The 19,095-nt window shown below is 38.6% G+C and overlaps 1 protein-coding gene across 1 annotated transcript in view; it reads left to right on the top strand.

The window, feature by feature from the left end:
- Positions 1-16,284, top strand: part of LOC124775226 (intracellular protein transport protein USO1-like) — a 38,719-nt gene extending 22,435 nt beyond the window's left edge. The window contains exons 6-9 of the mRNA XM_047250064.1: positions 14,277-14,390; positions 15,710-15,722; positions 15,899-15,955; positions 16,103-16,284. Of these exons, the coding sequence (XP_047106020.1) occupies positions 14,277-14,390; positions 15,710-15,722; positions 15,899-15,955; positions 16,103-16,284 (366 nt within the window). The remainder of the gene's footprint in view (positions 1-14,276; positions 14,391-15,709; positions 15,723-15,898; positions 15,956-16,102) is intronic.
- Positions 16,285-19,095: the final 2,811 nt, after the last annotated feature.

Below are 19,095 nucleotides of genomic sequence, written 5' to 3'. Positions count from 1 at the left end.
TGCCAGTAACAGGTGTTAAAGTGATAGGGGCGACAGGTAAATGTAGTAAACCTGTTAAACATCAAGTGATGATGGAATTTAAGATAAAAAACAAGCAATTTTCGAATGCATTTTTAGTAGTTCCAGAGCTCAGTGCCGAGATCATTTTAGGCATTGACTGGTTAATAAAACAGAAAGTAATTATAGATTGTGACAAAGGGATAATAGTTTGTAAAGTTGACAGTGCGGTATTAGAAATACCATTTGAATCATCTAGAGTAATGGAAGAGAACCAGGTGAGATGGGTAGAATTTAGAGATGATCATGATTCAGGAATAGGTCAAAAATTCGATTGGTGTCTGGTGAGGCAGATAGTTGAAGATGGAAATAAGGAGACACTCCTTCGAAATGTAGTGGATAAAACGGAAGGACTATCTGATGCCCAAAGGGAGGATCTATGGCAAATTCTGAAAGAAAATCAGGAAGTATTTTCGGACAAACCGGGATGAGTGATAAATTATGAGTACTGCATGGAGGTAGAGGAGCATGAACCTTTCTTTAAACCACCATATAATGTACCCGTGTCTAAGAAAGAAGCAGTTCAAAAAGAAATTGATAAAATGGTTTCATGTGGGGTCATTGAACGGAGTTCTAGCCCATATAATAACCCACTGGTGATAGTAGGTAAGAAGGATGGAAGTGTACGAATAGTGATAGATGCTCGTACTCTGAATAAAGTAGTGAAGAGAGAGTTGGATCGTCCAGAGAACATAGATAATTTATTGCAGAAGTTTAATGGTGTAAAGTACATGACTAGTTTAGACCTAACTGCAGGATACTGGCAAATCCCATTAAGTGAGGAGTCTAGGAAGTACACGGCATTTTTATTCAATGGCAAATGCTACCATTTCACAGTGGTACCATTTGGCCTAAATACTTCCGTTTCAGTGTTCATTCGGGCTTTAGACAAAATTTTAGGGAGTGAACTTAGTTCGATAATCACGGTTTATGTAGATGATTTGTTAATTGCTACAAGGACATGGGAAGAGCACATGGAGTTATGCGACAGGGTGTTCAAAGCTATAATTAAAGGAGGAATGACACTGAACCTGAAAAAATGCGAGTTTGTGAAGAAAGAAATAAAGTTCTTAGGTCACATAGTAACACCAGAGGGAATTGGAAAGGATCCCGATAAAGTCAAAGCAATAAGAAATTGTCCGGCTCCCAAGAATAAAAAACAACTAAAGTCGTTTATAGGACTTTGTTCCTTTTATCGTAAGTATGTGGATGATCAGGTGTTCAATAGCCCACATCTGAACAACCTACTCAAGAAGAACAGTGTGTATATATGGACTGAGAAATGTGAAACAGCATTCAACCGGCTAAAAGACAATTTGGCTAAAAACATAAAGTTATGGCACCCTGACCTGTGTGAACCATTCCACATGGCAACAGATAGTTCAGATTATGGATTGGGAGTATCCATATTTCAGGAGGTAATGATAGATGGGGAAAAAACTCATAGACAAATAGCATTTGCGAGTAGAACCATGTCTAAGTACGAAAGAAACTATACGGTTTCAGAGAAGGAGGCTTTAGCTATAGTATGGGGTTTTAGGAAATTTCAACTTTTCTTATGGGGGCATAAGACTGTGGTCCATACAGACCACAAAGCTTTAATATTTTTGAAGGACTGCAGATTGTTACATAACAGGTTAACCAGATGGGCGCTGTTTTTACAACAATTTGATATAGAGATCAAGTATGTTAAAGGGAAAGAACATGCAGTACCGGATGCTTTGTCGAGATTACCGGAAGGATGTGAGACACTAGAAAATGTAAAGAATAGGGAAGATGTTTTTGAGGTGAATTACTTAAAAAAAGCGGAAGGAAGAGAAAAAATTAGGGAAATATGTCGGAATATGCGAAGATATCAAAGTGATGATGATGCACTCAAGTCGGTAAAGGTCAAGTTTGACAATCCGGACGCAACTAACATAAGGGCTTCATATAAAATACATAAAGGTGTACTGTATCTTCAAAGATTAAATAATCCAGGGAAGTGGAGAGTATGTTGGCCAGAACAACACACTGAAGTGCTGATAGATTATGTTCACTTGGCATATGGCCATTGTGGTGCACGGAAGTGTACCGATAAGTTAGATGAATGCATTACCTTTAACAACATGGCACGAAGGGTAGCACAGAGGATAAGATCTTGTGATCTATGCCAAAAGGCGAAAGTAACCAATGCAACTAATCAAGGGCCCATGCAATCAATAAAACCTGATGAAGTATTAGAAATAGTAGCAGTAGATATCTTTGGACCATTACCGAAAACCATGGGGGGTTTTGTGTACATATTTGTAGCAGTTGAACTTTTCTCAAAGTATATAAAGCTATATCCCTTGAGAAAAGCTACTGCCAGAGCTGTGTATGATAAAATGGTGTGTGATTATTTTGTGAAAGTAGGGAAGCCAAAGAGAATACTATCAGATAATGGTGTTCAGTTTTGCTCAAAAATGTGGAAGGATGGGATAACTGAGAAACAGGTAGAAGTGGTACATATCTCAGCTTATCACCCATCAAGCAATCCGGCAGAAAGATATATGCGTGAGATAGGTCGGTTATTTAGGACGTACTGCCATAGCAACCACAAGAAGTGGGGTATGTATGTGAGTGAATTCGAAGAAATCATGAATTCATTAACAAACGAGAGCACTGGATTTACTCCAGAAGAAATCCTGAAAAAGACGAGAAGTAAAAGTCTAGTAGAAGACCTACTAGAATTTCCAGATAGAGTTGAATTAGATTATGATAGTAAAAAGAACTTAGTAAAAGACAAGATGAGAAAACAAGCAGATGCGAGAATTCGTCGTCATGACGAAAAAGTAAGGAATCCTAAATTCAAAATAGGTGATCTCGTTCTTGTAAAAACACATGAAAAGTCAAGTGAAATTAATAACGAGATCAGCAAATTTAAATATATATATAATGGACCATTTAAAATAGTGTCCATACCCAATGTGAATGCTTATTATTTAGAGTACCCATTAACAGACAAACGCCTGGGAGTAAGAAACATAGTGGATCTCAAAAGGTATGAGCCACGAATTCTACCAGATTGAAAATAAATATATAAATAAATATTAAAGTAAACCAATATGTAAATAGTTTTGTTTCTTTTGTTCTATGTGAAAGGTAAATGTTCACTAAAATATGTTGCAGTATTCTAATGAAACTTCTAGTTTAAGTAGAGACTAAACAGACTGGGAAAGACTGAGCTTCTAAGAAAGATGTGTAAATAAGTGTTGTGGAAGAGGTAGAAAAGTGAGGAGGTAAAGTGAAAAGGACGGGCTATAAAGTAATAGGCGTATAACGTGTGTTTTACTTGCCTGAGATAAAAGAAGTGTATTTAAAATTTTTGTAAAAAAGATGTTTAAAGTGTACTGTGTTTAGATGTAAGAAAATTGTAAAGAATATATGCAAATCATTTATGTAATGTTTAGCAGGAAAGATAGAAAGAATTGGTGTTTAATTTTAAATAAGTAATATAAGTACCGAGGTGTATCAGTAAGAAAGGGAAAACCCTTGGTAAAAAGCTTAATGAAAATTTCAGATTCATTATAGGAGAGACTTCTTATTGAATTATCACTGTTAGATACTTCAATAAGAAGTGGGGCATGTGTAACGGAACTGAAATGATGGTGGGCTGACAGTAATTTGGAGCCCGCGCGTCGGAGACGGGCGCGCTGGTGTGAGACTGCCAGGGAGTGCACCCTGATGCCATCTATTGGCGAAACTGGGAATTAGCGCTGTCTCAGACAATGCGCTAAGCTCTCGGAGTCAAATGTATTCTTTTTCTTGGTAATTATAAGTTATTAGTGTATGATTTAATGTTATAAGGCGCTAGTAGTAAATTATTATGACTGGTATGAACTCCAGGGTAATAAATATAAATATTCTTAAATACTAAATGATTTCGGTGATAAGATGGTAGGGGAACGCCCCCACTCTTGGTGATACAAGCATAGCTAGAGGTAGCTGGAGACACAGGGACTGAACAATGCAATGGCCTGGGGAGTGTTGACGTGATCGGACGTGCGTAACTGTGCTCACGCAAAAGTGATTGTGCAACAGCGAAGAGGCGAATATCGTCGCCGTTTGTGGACTAGAACGCAACGAATGGTTGTCGAAGCCGTCTCTATGCCACTGGGGCTGATTGTAAGAGTTCCTGCGCCCAGATTTTATGGCGGACGTGCAGTAGCTTATACGAGTGCTACAGCTCGTAGTTCCAGCCGCCATTAAGGGCATGAGGCGTGAAGAGCTGCGTTAGCCACAGGCATCTCACCACCAGCACCGACACGTCTACCCAAGGCAAGACTGCTTGAAACTGTTAAGTCGAACTTTGTATACATGTAAAAGGAGAATACCAGTTTTCTTTTGTGCAAGTGCAGAGGACAGAATATAGTAATGAGTAAAATTACGACGCATGTTGTTCATTGTAAAGTGTAGTAACCTGAAACATAGTGTAGTGAAATCAGACTGAGGCCACCATCGCCTCTTTCATTTACAATTCTTTTGGTTGTAGAATACTTTAGCGTTTAAGAATGTAGAAAAGAGCAATGGTCACACCAGAATGAGTCGCCTATTTATAGTTACTTAAATTTTTCTGAGTAACCTTTCAAGTAAAGTCACTTAACTAATTCTATAGCAATTGTCCAAAGAGTAATATCCCAAAATCGTTAAATAAGTTGAAGGGTAGAAGTTTGTTAAATTAAGTTGCTTAAATTGTCTTGGTGGTAATTACCAAGCCAACTCACAGAAATTGAGAGAGTATTTGCTTTGTAGAATCACCTAGAATGATCAGAAATAGTAATATTCAGAATTAAGTTTAAAATTCAACTCAAGCCGTTTCACTTTGAAACGAGCCAAAAAATTGATTTATTCTTTTGCTCCTTCAGAGCTGGCGACCATAGTTATAAGTAATTTCAGGAGGATTCGACGGTAAGTCTGCTGCTCTCGTCGTGCTGATAGGATTACCCACTGCTGTTAGCAGTGGTGATTGGATACATAAGCTCACTACCAAGTTAAGTGGGTCAGGTAGGCAGTGTTACCGTGTGAACTGTAGGGCACTGTAGGCCGTGGATCGAACCCGTTCAATCATCACAGCTCTTTGAGAAATAGTCCGGTTAGGAGTGTACTAATCCAATAGGTAAATACTGGCGAGTAACGGTCAAAAATGTATACGCAAGTGAATTTAGCAAGGTCCATGTAGCACCTAGTTAATGTGGTGCAATGGCGAGGGTAGGAGTGGAGTAAAAGTGAGCTGAGCTTGTGGCAGCTGTACTGTCTTCAAAGATTAATAACGTGAATCCACTACTACCTCTTACCATTAGGACTGAGCTATTTACGGTTAAAACACGTAGCAGTAAGCGCAAAGGCGTGACAGCTACAAGTCCGTATCGGTTTTATACATACGGAAGTAGGAAGCGGGTCATTCTGTCGGTGGAGGGGGTTAAAACAACCGAGTCAGTTGAGAACATACCCCATTTACTGATGGAAAGATTCGGCTGTTCGGTCGCAGGCGCTTCAGATGTTACATGTGAAAAGTGTCGTACTGATTTTAGTGTTGCTCATGGTGGTGCCAGCGATATTGAGAAACATTTCAAATCGGAAAAAAACACAGGCTTTCCGATCAAGTAGCTGCTTCCAGCCCGCCAATTTTTCAAAAGAACCGATTTGCCGAATTTGAAAGATTTGGATGTAGCTGCAGTGGAAGGTGCATATATCACATTGTTCAAGAAAACCACGGCTTTCACTCAAATGATTGTGCCTCTAATTTAATTGAAACACGTTTTGAGAAAAAGTTTAGATGTGCTCGTACAAAATCTTGGGATATTGTTGTAAATGTGCTGGCATTCATGTTGAAGAAATGAATTGAAAGAGCATCTCTGTGAAGCCCACTGCATATCTTTATTAACGGGTGCTTCAAATCATGGCTCAGTAAAATTATTTCCTGTTTTGATTCGATATTTTTTACCTTACAAAGGTGTGAAAATCAAGATTTTAGAGTTTCAAGAGCAGCCTGATGAAACATAAGATATTTTTGTCGATTATTTGAAGGAGGGATTATCGTGCAATGATTTAAATAAGAAAATTGTGGCACTTTGCGGAGATAATACTAACTGCAATTTTGAAGGAAAGAATAGAAAAGGAAGTAATAACATTTACGCAAAACTGAACCTATTACTCGGAAAGCAACTCATTGGGATTGTAGACTTCGATTGTATTATTGTGAACATTTCTCGTACCAGGTGGCTCGTGTTAATGCAGGCACTTGAAGGAACTTTAAAAATATTTCAGCCCTTAAAAATCTATTTTCTGAGCATCGATAAATATTTTAAAAAACATTTTTCGAAAATTCCACCTTGGAAATGGTTACGCTTTTTGCACGCAACGGCAGTGACTTTTCACCAAACGGTGTTAAAAATTGAAGCACAATGTGTGTCTGCTGTAGAATCTACAAAGGAAATTAAGCATCTCCAAGATAACATAAAGAGAGTTCGCTTTTTCTTCCTCACATCGTTCGTAATCTAACAACAAAATTACAGGAAACCGACGCTGTTGCTCACGGTGTAGACACTGTGGTGGCTGAATTTATTAGAGTAGCACAGAATATTTGGATCAATAGTGTCAGTTCAATGCCGACTTAGTAGTGTTTGATGGCCAACTTTGACAAAAGCACCTGCGTGGGAAGAAATACAGAATGTGACATACTTGCTGATTATTCAAGGATTTCTTAGTAGCGAGCAAGGTACGGACTTATTCGATGGGTTTTTCGTCTATTTCCAACTATGACACAGGTGAGAAAGTATGAAGCTGGGACACCAAAAATGTTGATACTGAAGACCTTTGGGTGGAATTGTTCACATATTTCCGTGAAAACAATCTGAACTGTACGAAATTTTGTATAATTATCTAATACTTTTTATGTTTGCCTGTCGAAAGAGTTTTTTCTCTAATGACAAGTGACAAAACACAGCTAAGTGTCAAAGTTTTGAAAGCCATTTTGATTGCCAAGAAAAACATCAACAAATCAAGTGATAAGCTCCATTCCTACTTGGCATCTAGATGTGACATTTTGCAACTGATTTCCTCCGCCAGCAAATATATAATAAATGAGTCTGCAACTGCAATCTAATGTTGATTAATTCAAATTGTATATTATTAATACATTGTTATCATGTCCTTGTTTTTGAATAAATTATAAATAGTAATTTTTTCCTTAACCCTCCAAACGTCCCACTCTGGCAAAAAAAAATAGATGGTCACATTATACATAATACACTGCTTAAGCCAAATGAAAGAACTTTTGATACAATAGTTGGAATTTAGGATTATCCCACCAACTACCATAGAATCCGTTGACTAGGATAAATATTCACTAATTAAATAGAACAAAATGTGAAACAATACTGGTTTCTGGAATGATATATGTGCCAGCCGGAGTGGCCATGCGGTTCTAGGCACTACAGTCTGGAACTGCGAGACCGCTACAGTCACAGGCTCGAATCCTGCCTCGAGCATGGATGTGTGTGGTGTCCTTAGGTTGGTTAGGTTTAAGTAGTTCTAAGTTCTAGGGGACTGATGACCTCAGAAGTTGAGTCCCATAGTGCTCAGAGCCATTTGAACCATTTTGAATGATATATGTAGGCCTACGTAAAGAGAAGTGACTGGCGACCTGTTGAACGCACTGGTTTCTTTCTCATTGCACATGCTTGTTCTTGCATGGGTTAACATTTGACATTCGGGTCTGACAGAGTCCTTACAAGAAACTGAGTATATTTCCGCTGATTATCTTTGCTGTACTCATATCATCGACAACTCCGGAAATACCACACTGACGTCCGTTTCAAAGGTCCCAATCTACTGGTAAATAGTGTGCTGTTTGAGGGCAATGATGCACTGAACATTAATCTCAAACATGTTACCTTGGTACATTAAATGTCAGTTAACGACGCAACGGTGATGAAAGCTCTCAGAAAAAGTAAGATGAACAATAATAACTTGACGACGCATCGGAATTTACCGTGGTCTATTGCGACAGATTTCGAAGGTTGCAGAATGTGTAAAACAGGTTTAGGGGGACCAAAATATCTATTAATCGATTACCTCTACATCTATACTCTGTAAGACCACCGTGAAGTACGTGGCAGAGGGTCATCCCATTGCACCAGTTATTAGGGTTTCTTCCTACTCCACTCACTATGGAGCGCGGGAAGATTCATTGTTTGAATGCCTCTATGCAAGCAGTAATTATTCTGACCTTCTTATCCTCACGATCCTTGTGTGAGCGAAACGTAGGGAGTTGCGGTATATCCCTAGAGTACTTATTTATGGGCGGGTCTTGAAAATTTGTTAATAGAGATACTTGTTTTGCAAATAAAACCGCCTTTTCTTGCTGCAGCTTAATTTATACTTGCCTGTCGTGTTTCGCATTTTTCTTACTCTAAGGTATCTTCATTGGTATCTAGAACGATACAGTTTTGTTATTGTTAGATTATCGAACAGTTCACATCGCGTTTTTTTAATTTAAATAATTAATTACTTACAGTTTGTTGGCATCAGCATTTTCTCTCATTTGGTCTGAAGGTGGCACTACCCCTTCATTTCCGAAACAAAAGCACAATTTTGTATTCCGAACTTTTCCTTCCACACTACTCATCAAGTTTCTCCTTCTTCTTTATGGTGCACTATTATTCTTTTGTCGCTAATTATAGCTATTTGTTCGAATATTGTACTTTTAAAAACGTAAATATTGTGAGTTCATTATGTGTTTCCTCCTATTTGGTTTGTTTACCTAAATGATGCCAACCTAACGAAGGATATGTTGAAAACTAACATCTATTAATGATTTTGATGTTTTATTTACAAAACTAGTATTTCTGTGCTTGCTGTGGAGGATGGCCACATAGACAAACTTGTTTGTTCATAGACTTTCTCGGCATAGTTTACGTTTATCTTGAAGAATCTGCTAGTACATTTCACCTATCTGGTATGGGTCACACACACTTGAGCAATATTCTAGAATGGGTCACATGAGTCTTTTGTAGACTGATTGCACTTTGCCAGTATTCTATCAATAAACCGGAATCTGCCACATGCTTTAGGCTCTGAGCACTATGGGACTTAACTGCTGTGGTCATCAGTCCCCTAGAACCTGGAACTACTTAAACCTAACTAACCTAAGGACACCACACACATCCATGCCCAAGGCAGGATTCGAACCTGCGACCGTAGCGGTCACGCGGTTCCAGCTTGTAGCGCCTAGAGCCGCATGGCCACTCCGTAACATGCTTTACCCACAGCTGAACCTATGTGATCATACCACTTCATATCAATACAAAGTGTTACACCCAGGCATTTGTATGAGTTGGCCATTTCCAACAGTGACTTACTGATATTATAGTCATAGGATACTACGTTTTCATCTTTTTGTGAAGTGCAAAATTTTACATTTCTGATCATTTAGAGCAAGTTTCCAATCCCAGTCTCTGAACTATGTTGAAATCTTCTCAAGATCTGACTGAACATTTATGCAGCCTCTCTCAGGTAGTACTTCAATATAGATAACTGAATCATTTCCAAGAACCTGATTTCACAATTAATATTGTCTGCAAGGTCATTAATGTTCAATATGAACAGCAAGATTCCCAACAAACTTCCCTGGGGCACACCCAAAGTTACTTCTACATCTGACAATGGCTCTCCATCCAAGATATCATACTGTGTCCTCCCTACCAAAAAGTTCTCAACCCAGTCACAAATTTCACTTGATAACCCATATGATCATACTTAACAATAAGTGTAGGTGCAGCACTGAGTGAAATTGTTTTGGAAATCAAGAAATACTGCATCTACCTGGTTGCCTTGATCCAAAGCTTTCAGAATGTCATGTGAGAAAAGTGCGAGATGGACTTCACACATTCGATGTTTTCGAAATCCGTGCTGGTTGGCATTGATGTCCAAGATACCTCATTATGTTTGAGCTCATAATATGTACCAAGATTCTACAATTAATTGATGACAAGGATATTGGATGGTAGTTTTGTGGATCACTTCTATTACTCTTGTAGATAGGTGTGATCTGTGCCTTTTTCCAAGAACTGAGCATGGTTTTTTAATTGAGGGATCTATGATACATTATAGTTAGAGGAGAGGATAACTCATCTGCAAATCAGTATTGAATCTGACAGGGATTCCATCAGGACCTGGAGCTCTGTTTAGTTTCAACAGTTTCAGCTGTTTCTCAACACCACTGACACTAACAATTATTTCCTTCATCTCTTCTAAATTGGGGCAATTGTCCTGGGTTTTCCTTTGTGAAACAGCTTTTGCTTTGCTACCCACAATTTCAGTGCCAGTCTCATTCGCTAGGGACTGGCCACTAACTTTGGTGCCACTAACAGCCTTTACATATGACCAGAAGTTTTTTGGATTTTGTGAAATGTCACTTGACAGTATTCTGCTTTAATATCATGGAAGGCATCACATATTGCTCTCATTACTCTCTTGATGGCCAAATGTGTTTCATTCAGCATCTCTCTACTTATAGCCCTACGCTTTGGCTCTGAGCACTATGGGACTTAACTTCTGAGGTCATCAGTCCCCTAGAACTTAGAAATACTTAAACCTAACTAACCTAAGGACATCAAACACACCCATGCCCGAGGCAGGATTCGAACCTGCGACCGTAGCGGTCGCGCAGTTCCAGACTGCAGCACCTAGAACCACTCGGCCGCCCTGGCCGGCCCCTATTGTTTTCAGCTGTTGTGGAGTAATCTCTTTTTCTCTAGAAGTGTCTGTACAGTGACTGTATACCATGGAGGTTTCCTCCCATTATGAATTGTTCTACTGGGTACATATCCATTCAGTGCATGGTCAACTATTCTTTTAAACTTGAGCCAGACTTCATCTAAATGCTCATGTCAGTGCTGAAAGTCTCACGTTCCTCGTTGAGGTATAACACTACCGATTTTTATGTACTTCACTGAACATACATATCTTTCTGCTTGTTTGAATTGTCCTTTGTACTTTGGTAATCATTGTTGTCACAACTGCATCATGGTCACTGATACCAGTTTCGATGTGGATATCCTGAAACAGGTCATGTCAATTTGTTGCGATTAGCTCCAATAAATTTCCATCATGAGTGGGATTCCTAATTACATTCTAGATAGTATACAGAGAAGCCATTTAGTAAAGTTTCACAAGATGTCTTATCATCCCCACCACTAACACAACTAATTTTCCCAATTAATTGTTGGAAGATTAATGTCTCCACCAATGATTACAGTATGCTTGGGGAACTTATGTACTAGTGAGCTGAAGTTTTCTCTAATGATTTCTGTTACATCAGGAGATGCGTCTAGTGGCCAATAGAAGGATCCAATTATCATTTTATGCCCACTCCTGATACTGAGTATTGCCCAAACAAATTCACGTACAGCTACAATTTCTATCTCTTTCTTGTCTATTGCGACATAGACACTATCCCCATTTCCCATTTGCCTGTCCTTTCGATGTACACTTTTCAACATAAAACTCACTGCTATCAATTCCAGGATTCAACCAGCTTTCTGCACCAGTATTATGTGAGCTTCACTGCTTTTGGTGAGCGCTTCAAACTCTGGCACTTTGTTGCAAATCTTTTGGCAGTTTACCATTACGATTTTAATATTCTCACCTGTGGGAGGCATTTCTTTCGTTCGATCTTACACTGATACTTCTGGGTTTCCTAAGCTATCGTTATCTGGACTGGATGGAGAGTCGCCTAATCTAAAAAAACCCTTGTGTGCACCCCACACATAGTCAGCTAACTGAGTAGCAACCTCTGATATGTAGTGCACAACTGACCTATTTAGGGGACCCTACAGTTTTCAACCCTATGGCGCAAGTCCAGGAAGTCGCAGACTAGCCTGTTACAGAACCTTCGAAGTATCTCGATCAGTCGTTCCACTCGACTCAGAACGAAAGGACCACGATCTGTTCTGGTGACAATGCTGCAAATTGTAAGCTCCATGTGCAAGGCTGGTCTTGTCAACCTTCTCTGCAATTTGCTGGAATGATCGAAGAATGACATCAGAGTCCAAACGAAAGGCATCATTTGTCCCAACATGTGCCACAATATACAGTTGGTTGCATCCTGTTCCCTCAATGGCTGCCACAATAGCTTCTTCAACATGTTGAAGTCCCCAGGCATATATACTGAGTGTACTAGGTGTCCTTTCCTGTCCCTTACTTCCATTTCCCAGTGGGGTACTATCATTCACCGTACATTTGAACTGCCAACAATTAATAGACCCCACCCTTTTGCATTTGCCTCCTCCTGATGCTGGACAAAACGTGTTTCCCCGAAACAGATGAAGTGAGTCCCACTGGCTTTGTTTCAGTTTCAATGAAAGACAACACATCTAACTTGTTGGTTAGGGGGATTGTTACAACACCAAGAATCCTCCCTAGTCTCCATCCATCCTGTTCAAGGTGCCTAGATCTACCAATGACAAACCACTTGCAGTCAAGTGTATAGATAATGACAGTTCCTGTACTTTCTGCAGAGGAGATACGATCAAAAGGAGAGGATAGTACTTGAGGTGCTTCTGGTACAGGTATCAAAGGTACATGACTCTCGGGACCTCTCCCAACATTCTGATTTGCACCATTCATGATACATCCTTCGACTTGAAACACCTGGAGAGAACATAAAACAATGTAGGAATCTTGTATTTTTTTCTTATTTTCATTTCAGGTATGAGGAACTGTAACTATTTTACTGGAAAACAATTATTTTATTATATTATTTGAATATGAAGGTATAAAATATGTACAAAGAGAGAAATCACATTATATGAAGATAATGTGATAAGAGATAAATTATGCAATATAATTAGATAAGTTAGAATGATTTTTATGTGTAAAGACAATATTTTGTTTGTTACCATAATTGAAAGAGCAGAACGAAAGACCATTTCACATTATTGTAAAAACTGATATGTGAAAGAACCATCTACGAGATCATTGAACATCAAAGCAACATGAGCAATACCATTATGAATACTAAGGTTTTCAAATACCCAAGAAAACTCTGGCACAAGTGAAAGACAGTATGTAGCAAACATTTTGTGAAGAGAATCATTGGGCTGACAGTGTGGGTGTGAACTCAAAAATGGTTCAAATGGCTCTGAGCACTATGGGACTTAACATCTGTGGTCATCAGTCCCCTAGAACTTAGAACTACTTAAACCTAACTAACCTAAGGACATCACACACATCCATGCCCAAGGCAGGATTCAGACTTGTGACCGTAGTGGGCATGCGGTTCCAGACTGAAGCACCTAGAACCGCACGGCCACACTGGCCGGCTGTATGTGAACTGCACAGACTTCGCCCAAGAGGGCAGTAAACCGTTACAATAAATAATTTCAGTGCCACAAGGAATATTATGATCTCTGTAGAAAAACAGTAGATACGTTAAGGTTGATTTCGTTTTGTCACATTTTGATATCTTTACTTTTTTAGCACTGAGCAGAGCTTGGCCAGAAGGGCATATGTCCATTCATTATTTAATATCTCCCATTCAAGTGATTGGTGTACGAAATTATTACTGTCCTATTCTCACTGTGGAGAAGGTGATGGAGTTTAGCAGTTCTTTGAGACTGTAAAAGGAGGCAAGTGAAACGGATTTAAGGTCGATTCACACTTAAGAGAACGTCTCCGTCACGCCCGTCACGTCAAAACATTGTCCCCTGCGTTTCTAATGGCGCTGTCCACACTCGACGTCACCGGCCCGGAGCCTCTCCGTAACGTCACCGTCACGCATTCTTTTGGAGAATGTTTCCCATTCATGACGGCGAGTCGACGTGATGTACATCTCTGGTTCTTGCTCGAGCCATGTAAATATTTGGAAAGGGTGAGGTTATAGAGGGGAGAAGTACGAAGGATTTGGTTATGTAAGTATCAATTTTTATTGCTCAAAGTTTCGCTTTGTTATTTATCCTAATTACATGTATCTTCCTGTGCTTGTTATTTTATTTTATTTCGTTTTTTGGTTAGACAATGGAAAAATGTTCAAATGTGTGTGAAATCTTATGGGACCTAACTGCGAAGGTCATCAGTCCCTAAGCTTACACGCTATTTAACCTAAATTATCCTAAGGACAAACACACACACACCCATGCCCAAGGGAGGACTCGAACCTCCACCAGGACCAGCTGACAATGGACTTGGAAGAGTAGTTAATAGAATTAGTTCGTTCACACTCAGAGCTGTACAACATGATCAATCGTAGATACAATGATTCCCTTAGGAAAGAATCACTGTGGAAGGAAATTAGATTAGAGGTAAATGAGGTAAATTAGAGGTAAATGAAACACATTCTAGTAAGGACTTTTAAATGGTACTTACATGTATGTGTGAAAGTTTTCAGTACAATGATAAATATCTATGAGTGGACTACCGTATGCAGTGTGCCACAGTAAAAACGTTATATACGACCTTTTTTTAAAAGCTTTGCAAACGCCAGTAACATAAATACACAGTATTAATTAACTGAATTTTTGTTGTATTGACTTGAACCTAGCATTTCAGGACCTGTTAAATTGTGTACTGCACGTGGATCCTGTTTCGAACAGCAGATAGTTTGTCAGATTTTTTTGTGCTGAATATTTCCAGTATTTTTCTGAGTGTAGTATTCGGTAATTTAGCAGAAATTTTTAGGCTGCACAGTGTACAAATCCGAAAAGTAAAAGACATGCTTCATAAAATGCAACACTGTTCCCATAATTTCGAAATATTCCACACTGTTAATATTTCTGTAAAGAACACGCCATATAGTAAAGCTGGCAATTTCCAGTGAAGGAAAATGGACATGGGTCCGCACACATGTGCATGTTTTAAATTACAAAAGTGTTATTGCTGTTTTCAACAGAAGGAAGAAACACTTTTAATGTATAAAAGGCACATTTGTTGGGAATTAATTGTAATTTGAGACAGACACATTTCTGAAAGTATTTATTATTCTCTGTTACTGGATAGTGATCAAAAAACCTTTAAAGGGATCACAGAATATAGAGTCACTGACTACAATAATTCATTTGTAAAAATGAAGCTATGTGACAATGAAATACATAGGTAATCATTTTCGTAGCTACCATTTAAAGGATCCCTGTTTGTCCTATTCTAATATACATATGGAGCCAGAAGTAGTCTACAGGATGCAAATATGTTTGTTTGTAGTATACATTACTACATTAGGCTTATAAAGTTTCTTCAGCTGTGTATAGGCTATAATTAAAAATTTTGTAGTGTGTGGTTACAAATGAAAAATTTTGAACAAAATTATGTTTTTATAGACACCTGCCAACTGCATTCCTTTGTTAGCAACAACACTATAAAATGTAGCAAAAGTTATGTTATGGTGTTGTTAGGAAATAACTCATTTATTTGCAAAAGTGCTGCGGAAAATTAGCACAGTATAATACTATGTTCTCCTTAACAGCATAGCAAATGTAAACTACCTCATATTCCTGGAAAGCTGTAAAAAATAGAAGAAAGCAAACCACAGTTGGTGTTCTCGTTAAAAGTTTGGAGTGTCCCTAAGTCATTTTTAAAAAAGCTTTTGACTTCTCTATGCACTCTATTAACGGTTGTGTATGTTCTCTGATTTCAGGCCCTGAATCCAAGTGATGATGGGTGTCACTGAGAGACCAATTTAGAAAATGTGTGAATGAAAACACGAAGAGTTGCCAAGGTGCCATACCCAAGAAGCCATGGAAGTATGAGGAGGTTATGGCTTTCCTGCGCCCATGCATGTAGGAGTGGGAAACAGTTACTAATGTGACTGTTGACATTTGTTCAGATGAGGAACAAAACAAGGATATGTCTTCATCACCTATTCTGGGCAGTGAAATTGACAGTGATTCGAGGCCAGAGACAATTAATATGCAATAGGGTAGTGCAAGAGGCATAAAAAGGAGAATTGCAGAATCCGCATCAGCTTCTCTGATGAATTATATTCTAACAGTGCAGCCAAAGGAAAATCGTATTGACAATTTTCTTTGAGGGATAAGAACCAGTATAAAAACATTGTTCCCAATGCGACAGATAAAAGCTAAAGATGAAATTTATGGAATAGTGTCTGCCCTAGAAAGGGAGCACGTACTGGAAAGTATAAATGGTAATTCACCTTGCACAGTGTTGTTTGTTACAACCTGTAATGTTGATTGTATGTATAAATTGAATTAAATAAAAAGTCTTTTGAAAATATGATTCTGTCTTACTAACCAAATTTTTGACATGATCACCTATTCCTTACACCCAAAGTATTTTCTGTTGTGTTTGTGACTTATTTATGCTGATGACTTGTATTTTAGAGAACCAAAACGCCAAGTCAATAGTGACTTAACATCATATTAAAAAGGGATTTTCTTTCAAGCTAGACTAGGCTCTATTTTTGATTGATCGAGTTGGGGAGGGTGGAATAACTTGAGAGATGAAGACATACTTATAAATCATGTTAATCCCTTACAGTGGCAACAAGTTTTTTCTTGTGATATGAATTCCTTTTCATAGTGAGAATGTATATAGCCCTTTTTCACTCCAATTCAAAGAAAAACATATATGGAAAATTGTAGTGCCCGAGCCTATTTTCCAGGTTACGGATGGGGAATAATTGTATGTGGCCACTTATTTGTGAATAAAACACAAAACTGTACTATTTCAGTTTCTTTATTCTTCAGTTATCACTGTCCCAATGAAGTAGGAAGCTACCAGAGTGTTAAATGGCTGAATACATGATACCCCTTTTCTCCTAACTTTATCTTTAATTACTCACAGCTGAGCACTTCAAGTGATCTGGTATTAGGAAAAAGTTACACACAAACATAGGCAGTCACTCACTGTGATGTATAGTAGAATTACAGACATTTTTTTAAAAAAACAAATAGAGGAAGTTGTTTGGAAACTTTTTGAACACAAATTTAAATTACTCTCATGGGAGTCCACCAGTAGGGGAATTAAAAAAATCTTTGAACTGTTCCCTCACAATAAAAGCAGATGATCTAGTGGAACCACCTTGTCCACCTAGTTACTGCAGCATGAGGGTCCCAAGTTGTGCAGGAACATTTTCTTTAATGTATTTATGTAAACTACATGTTGTCATAACTATCATGTCCACATTCTCTGGCATTGCGTTAATTCTCCTTAAAAAAATCTAAATTTCTGAGCTAACTGCCCAAACGCATTTTCAGAGACTCGACGAGCTCTGGATAGCCTGGCATTAAAAGCAGTCATGCTCATATCTCCATTTGCTTTATTTTTCGGATACGAATTTAATAAATAATATTTCAATGGGAGGGTTTCATCACCAACAATCACATGTGGTACTACAAAATCAGTACCAAGAAGTCCCTTATCCTCTGGCACATGCAGTTTGCCAAGTTCCAAAGCTTTCCCCAACTTGGAATGGGCAAATATGCCCCCATCACTATTTTTACCATAAGACCCAATGTCTACAGTTATGAATTTATAGTTCCCATCAACTAGTGCAAGAACTATAGAATATGTTTGTTTCTAATTAAAAAACTGGGATCCACTGTTTGTAGGAGCCACAATCGCAATATGTTGCCCATCAATTGCACCTAAAAACTGGGAAAGTTCCAGACATCCCAAAACTGTTGTGCTATACGTCTTCGTCTGTTGTAGTTGAAATTACTTCAGGGAGTATTTTATCAATTATAGCCTCGCAGACGTCTTTCACTATATAATGGACAGTTGAATGTCCAAGTCGGAAGCTGAATGCCATTGTCAGAAAGGAGTCACCACTTGCCAGGTACCTGAAAAACATGTCATGAATCAGCCCACTGCACGTGATTAGCCAAGCGGTCTAAGGCAGTGCAGTCATGGACTGTGTGGCTGGTCCCAGCAGAGGTTCGAGTCCTCGCTCGGGCATGGGTGTGGGTGTTTGTCCTTAGGATAATTTAGGTTAAGTAGTGTGAAAGCTTAGGGACTGATGACCTTAGCAGTTAAGTCCCATAAGATTTCACACACATTTGAACATTTTTTGAATAAACAGCCATATAGAAAACTTATCTCGCATAACTTACAATGTACACAACTTTTCAAAATTTGCTATATATGACAGAACATGCATGCACATCAGTATACAAATTGAATTTTCAAAAATTTTGAAGTTCGATGCTTCCTATCTGTTGTCACAGTTTATCTATAGTGCAGTTGCACTATATGACAAATACATTACATCCTAGATTCCACAGAAGCCTGCCTCTCTCTCTCTCTCTCTCTCTCTCTCTCTCTCTCTCTCTCTCATATATATATATATATATATATATATATATATATATATATATATAAAAAGAAAGATGATGAAACTTACCAAACAAAAGCGCTGGCAGGTCGATAGACACACAAACAAACACAAACATACACACAAAATTCTAGCTTTCGCAACCAATGGTTGCCTCGTCAGGAAAGAGGGAAGGAGAAGGAAAGACAAAAGGATATGGGTTTTAAGGGAGAGGGTAAGGAGTCATTCCAATCCCGGGAGCGGAAAGACTTACCTTAGGGGGAAAAAAGGACAGGTATACACTCGCACACACACACATATCCATCCACACATACACAGACACAAGCAGACATTTGTAAAGGCATCCTCGATGAAGATCGGATTTCGAAATTTAGTGAGCAGCCCCTTCTGTTTACCGCGCCGTCTATCTGCAAGTGTATCCCACTTCAAACTTTCTATGAGATTTGTAACGCTCTCGCGATAGCTGAATGTACCAGTCATGAATCTTGCCGCTCTTCTTTGGACCTTCTCAATCTCTTGAATCAGACTCAACTGGTAAGAATCCCACACGGACGAACAATACTCCAAGACTGAACGAACTAACATATTGTAAGCTATATCCTTTGTTGAAGGACTGCATCACTTCAGGATTCTACCAATAAACGACAGTCTACAGTTCGTCTTATCCGTTACTTGTGTAATCTGATCATTCCATTTGAGATCATTTCGAATAGTTACACCCAGATACTTGA

The sequence above is a fragment of the Schistocerca piceifrons genome, chromosome 2 (assembly GCF_021461385.2).
Source record: "Schistocerca piceifrons isolate TAMUIC-IGC-003096 chromosome 2, iqSchPice1.1, whole genome shotgun sequence".
In the NCBI taxonomy this organism is placed as follows: Eukaryota; Metazoa; Arthropoda; class Insecta; order Orthoptera; family Acrididae; genus Schistocerca; species Schistocerca piceifrons.
Note: the sequence above shows the minus strand (reverse complement) of the source record. Positions and strands in the feature narration are given on the sequence as shown.